The following is a 4,740-nucleotide window of genomic DNA, read 5'->3' as shown; positions in this document are numbered from 1 at the left end:
GCTACAAATTTTCATTTTAGTTTTTAAATCTTGAAATTTTTTTTTAAATTATGTAAAATTAAAAAAATTATAAAAATAAAAAGATTTTTGATGTGAGATTTTTAGTATTTGATAATCATTTAAAATTTTAATAAATTTAGAATTAAATCGAATTAAATTTTATAAAAATATTAAATTTTTTAAAATTTATTTTATTTATAAAATTTTAAATTAAAATTTTACTTAAAAAAAATCAAATTTCTTAACATCCATAAAACAAAAAGAATTACTATTTAAAAAAATTACACTCCTGCGTGGCCAATCCAAAAAAAAATCACGTACGGTTTCTCGCTCTAACTTTTTATTATGTTTTTCCCTCTCTAGAAAATTGGTACTGCTTTTTTGAGTTGGATCAGTACTTTTTATGGATCTTCGTGTAGACGGCACTTCCATCTCTAAGCGACTCAAACCAACCCAGGTTTTTCTCTATTTTTCTCCTTTTTTATTAAACAAAATTACTATTTTTTTAACTTCGCGATCTTTGTCGTTTTATTAACCGAGTTTTTGAGTGGATGGAATTTGGTTTTGTTGTTTTTTGATGAATGATCGTTTGATTTGACTGTCGGTTTTTGATCGGAATTCTGTGTTTTTTTTTTCTCACAGTCTCTTTTACTAAATTAGCTTCACATGCAATTCTTTGATTATTATTGTAAAGAATTAAGTCTCTGTTTGGTTGCTTGGAAAATTCTCTCCACGGGAAACTCGAAGTCTAACTGTTTGGTTCAGAGAAAGGTTGTTGGTAGAAAAAAAAAAAAAGCACATAAGTATCACCGTAGGAATAAAAAGGGTTTCTACTTTTCTTTTGATTTCATTTCTAGTTTCTCTGTGGCCAAACAGAACCTTAGGTTAATTTTAGCTTATTCCGATTTGGCAAATTGTTCTTAATTTTGCTTATTATTCCGTTTTGCGAGTTTTCTCTCGTGCAAAGCTTCGTTGACTCCATGTATTGATTTCTACATGCCTGTATTATTTTTTTATTTAATTATTTTAATGTTGGGGATTTTTTTTTTTGTTTTTGAGAAGCGACTAAAAGGAGGGAAGGGGACTCTTGGTTCGAAGCCAGGACTTTATGCTATACTGGGCAGGTTTCAACCAGGCCGTGGGGTTGTTAGCGCTGGTTATTTTGAATACAACAGAATTAGAATTAGGACCATAGTCTTTAAAGAATAAGAAATCAGCCCATAATAGTTTTAAGTGAATCTTTTTGAAGCATTAGCGGTTTTGTGTATTGTAATTTAGTTTCTTTGAATTTATAGTTTTTTCTTGCCTTTTTAATACCGGAAAAGAGACTAATAAAGAAGCTATAGCTTGTTTGTGCCGTTTTGAAATTTTATACTTGTGCCTTAAGTGTAGCATGTCATAAACAGGTTTGTTGTTCATGTTTTAAATAAGCAGTTATAGCTTGTTACTAGAACAGTCAAATATTTCTTGTGAATATTTGGTTTCATTGTGCATTGGAAGGAATATCTATGATTAATCGAATCTTAATATTATTCTGAAATGGTAATCCATTGGCATTTAGCCTTAATAATCATTTCACAGCTACATAGAGGTCTAATTGGAGCATCTCCTAAACTTCAATGCATACGTGAATAGAATAAGCTCATGTCACTCTTGTTTTTCCCACTTTTTTGATGTCATTGTCTTTGAAACCTTTGATATGTAGCTGTTAAGTTTGTACTTCAAAATTTTTGCTTGGACTCTATGCTGAGGAAACAATGTTGTTGTTCAGATTCTTCTTTGTGATGCAATGGATATTGAACAAGTTGAAGATCTGACAACGGTTTTGATTGATTCTGAGAAAACTGGCATGGACAGCAAGGGAAAGACCAACACTGAATTGCTATATCATGATGATGATGGGGATAGTGAAGACTATGCTGATGATGTTTCTGATTATGGTGACAATGATGATTTCCCATATGAAGATGTTTGTTCGATTGTGCAATCTCATTTTGATAATGTGGATCTTCCTCCTGGGATAGAGGCTTCAATTCCTTGGTTGAAAGGCCCTGCTACTATTGGAAATGTGCCTCCAGCCCCGGGTGCCTCAACTGCCCCTTGTCTGGATGAAAGCAAGAAGGAAACAACATTAAATTTGGCTGATGGTGGAGTGAAGTCAGCTTCTACCAGTACTTCAATGTTCCCAAGACCGTCAGGGTCTTATCAGAAAGAAGAAGGAAATGAAGAACATGGAGTTATGCAAAATTTTCAAAGCTTCAAAAATTTTGGTGTTGTGGATGATTTCTCAGACCATCATTACAGCAATTTGACCTCAGCAGGAGAGAAGGTTAGGATGCATCTTGTTTCTCTGTCATGCTAAATTTGTCATTATTCATTCATATAATATGATTTTTTTTTCATTTTTTATTGATAGCAACCAAAGGAGTGGGTGAAGCGAATTCAAGATGAGTGGAAAATTCTGGAGAACTTACCAGGTGAGTTCTGATTTATGAATTTGTTTTCTGAAATATGGTGCCCTTGGGATACTAACTGATAAGGAATTAAGTATATCAGGGTTGTTTTTTTGGGTCCTGAAATTACTTTTAATCTTTTATCAAGCATTAACTACCATCATGACCAAAACTATGTGCATGTTCCTAGGCTGAATAACATTTTTAACAGTATTCATATCAAACTGTGTAGGAAAGCAGTGGTGATTTCTGACTTATTATTATTCCCTTCCCTTCAAAAAATGCATTGTATGATTACAAAATATGAAAATTACTACTTTTTGCTTCTTATCTTCTGGTATTATTTTGCTTAAATGACTTTTGTTTCCTCTCTCTGTTCATCCACAGAAATAATATACGTGAGAGTTTGTGAAGCAAGGATGGGTCTTTTAAGGGCTGTCATTATAGGACCTTCTGGTACTCCATATCATGATGGCCTTTTTGTCTTTGATTGTTTCTTTCCTCCGAAATATCCCTATGAGCCACCAGTACGTTCATTGTGCATATGTCTGTGTGTTTCCCAAAAGTGCCTATATTTGAGTATTATAAAGTACAAATTTATTTTAGTGTGTTTAACGGAGATTTGGAATTTCTTATCAGATGGTTTATTACTATTCCGGTGGCCTCAGATTAAATCCAAATTTATACAACTGTGGTAAAGTATGCCTAAGCCTTTTGGGCACCTGGCAAGGTCAACCAACTGAGAGATGGGTTCCAGGGCAATCGACCATGCTACAAGTTTTGGTTTCCATACAAGCTTTGATTCTGAATGCTAGACCATTCTTTAATGAGCCTGGGTATGAAACTTTGTATGTTGGGGCTGAAGGTGACAGGGGGTCCAGGGAGTACAATGAGGAAGTATTTATTCTATCCTTGAAGACAATGATTTACACTCTTAGAAGACCACCAGAGGTATATTTGGTTATCTAGTTTATCAGTTATTCTTTTGTCTTTTCTTTTTATGAAGTTTCTTTTTCTAGTTAAGCTTCCCAAAAGTATGATTGCCACAAGAATCTGTTATCATGTTTATCTGGGATACCTTTCTCATTCCCTTTCATGGAGTTTGTATGCTGATGATAGATCTCTTTGTTTCATACATGCATTGACACAGTTTGACTACCCCCTCTTGTATATCTAATCTGTATTTCCATTTGCCAATGAGCACAAGTGACACAAATTAGTTGGCCTGTTGGCTATGGTTTCAGCTTTCTATCTGGCATGTTTGCTAAATATGATAGTTTTCTATCCTTTTTGTGCACATTACACTAAGGTTTTCTTTCTATGCTTTATTTATAAGAACAGATTCTTGCGTGTAAATGGATATGGGAATTGATAGGGGACACAATGTTCTGTAAATTTTACATTTTTACATCCTGATGTAATCAGCAATGTTTCCTGTACAGCATTTTGAGGACTTTGTTGCTGGTCATTTTCGCAACCGTGCACATGACATTATTGTGGCATGCAAAGCATATAGAGAGGGTGCTACAGTAGGGTCTGTTGTGGTTAAAGATGGTGTTCCAGACGCAAATAAAATGGAAAAGGGTAGCTCTGGGGAATTTAAAAGAAAATTACTAAAAATGATTAATGCAGTGATTAAGGAGTTTGTGAAAAACGGGTCAACAGACTGTGAGCAGTTTCAGTTTCAGACTTCCTGAAGCTGATACCATTTGGAGTTGGCTAGATCTAAAGCATAGGATGGGATTGTTAAGCCATTATGGAAGCCAGTGTATAGCGGTTTAGTTCGTCTTCCAAATGCTTTGAGATTTTATGTTTTATTTTATTTTATATAGGAGGTTACAGCCTGATGATAAGAGAAAAAATTACAGGTGTCAGGGATTTAAACTTTAAATCTGGTATATGTTATTTTTAAGAGTGATTGAATGAAGCAACTTTGGTTCTATTTTCGAGATTCTGTGTCGATTTAACTGTGTAGTGCAACGGGACGGAATGATTGAAAGAATTCATGCATGGATCATTTTCAAGTCCTGCCGTAGTGATTTTGTTTTTTTCAGCCAACATTCTTGGGTAAATTGTTCGTTGATCACAGCATATGCATAGGTATTTCCACGCCTAATCCAGGGGCAGCATCCCTAGCCTCTTCAGGTAGAGGTGCTTCAAACTCTGCTTTCCCTTCAGCTATGGACTTCTTGTTCTCTTTTCCTTCCATGGGAATGAATGAGAAAGTAACAGTGTAAGGAACGGTTCATAAATCTCCTTCAAATCCCCTCCGATGATCTGATGTGTC

At 34.6% G+C, this 4,740-nt stretch overlaps 1 protein-coding gene across 4 annotated transcripts; it reads left to right on the top strand.

Annotated features, from left to right (window-relative positions):
• Positions 1-288: 288 nt before the first annotated feature.
• LOC111291116 (putative ubiquitin-conjugating enzyme E2 38) lies at positions 289-4,402 on the top strand. Of its 4 annotated transcripts, none has more exons than XM_089745221.1 (7): positions 414-457; positions 1,063-1,124; positions 1,772-2,329; positions 2,417-2,477; positions 2,841-2,980; positions 3,093-3,404; positions 3,896-4,402. In XM_089745221.1, exons 3-7 carry the CDS (start codon positions 1,790-1,792, stop codon positions 4,148-4,150), a joined length of 1,308 nt encoding a protein of 435 aa, XP_089601347.1. In that variant the 5' UTR covers positions 414-457; positions 1,063-1,124; positions 1,772-1,789; the 3' UTR covers positions 4,151-4,402. The 4 variants fall into 4 exon arrangements, with proteins under 4 accessions (XP_022738453.2, XP_089601347.1, XP_089601346.1 ...); XM_089745220.1 differs by having other exon boundaries at positions 1,063-1,143; XM_022882718.2 differs by lacking the exon at positions 1,063-1,124 and having other exon boundaries at positions 289-457.
• The last annotated feature ends 338 nt before the right edge of the window (positions 4,403-4,740 follow it).

Source organism: Durio zibethinus, chromosome 16, assembly GCF_047325235.1.
Source record: "Durio zibethinus cultivar Kanyao isolate XHJ-2024 chromosome 16, ASM4732523v1, whole genome shotgun sequence".
NCBI lineage: Eukaryota > Viridiplantae > Streptophyta > Magnoliopsida > Malvales > Malvaceae > Durio > Durio zibethinus.
Note: the sequence above shows the minus strand (reverse complement) of the source record. Positions and strands in the feature narration are given on the sequence as shown.

What these genes read in the sequence shown, in the direction of transcription:
- LOC111291116 (XM_022882711.2), top strand. Translation starts at nt 667, where the DNA reads ATGCAATTCTTTGATTATTATTGTAAAGAATTAAGTCTCTGTTTGGTT. An exon ending in TGACCTCAGCAGGAGAGAAG is followed by an intron (nt 2,330 to 2,416) that starts GTTAGGATGCAT and finishes TTTTATTGATAG; the next exon opens with CAACCAAAGGAGTGGGTGAA. An exon ending in AATTCTGGAGAACTTACCAG is followed by an intron (nt 2,478 to 2,840) that starts GTGAGTTCTGAT and finishes GTTCATCCACAG; the next exon opens with AAATAATATACGTGAGAGTT.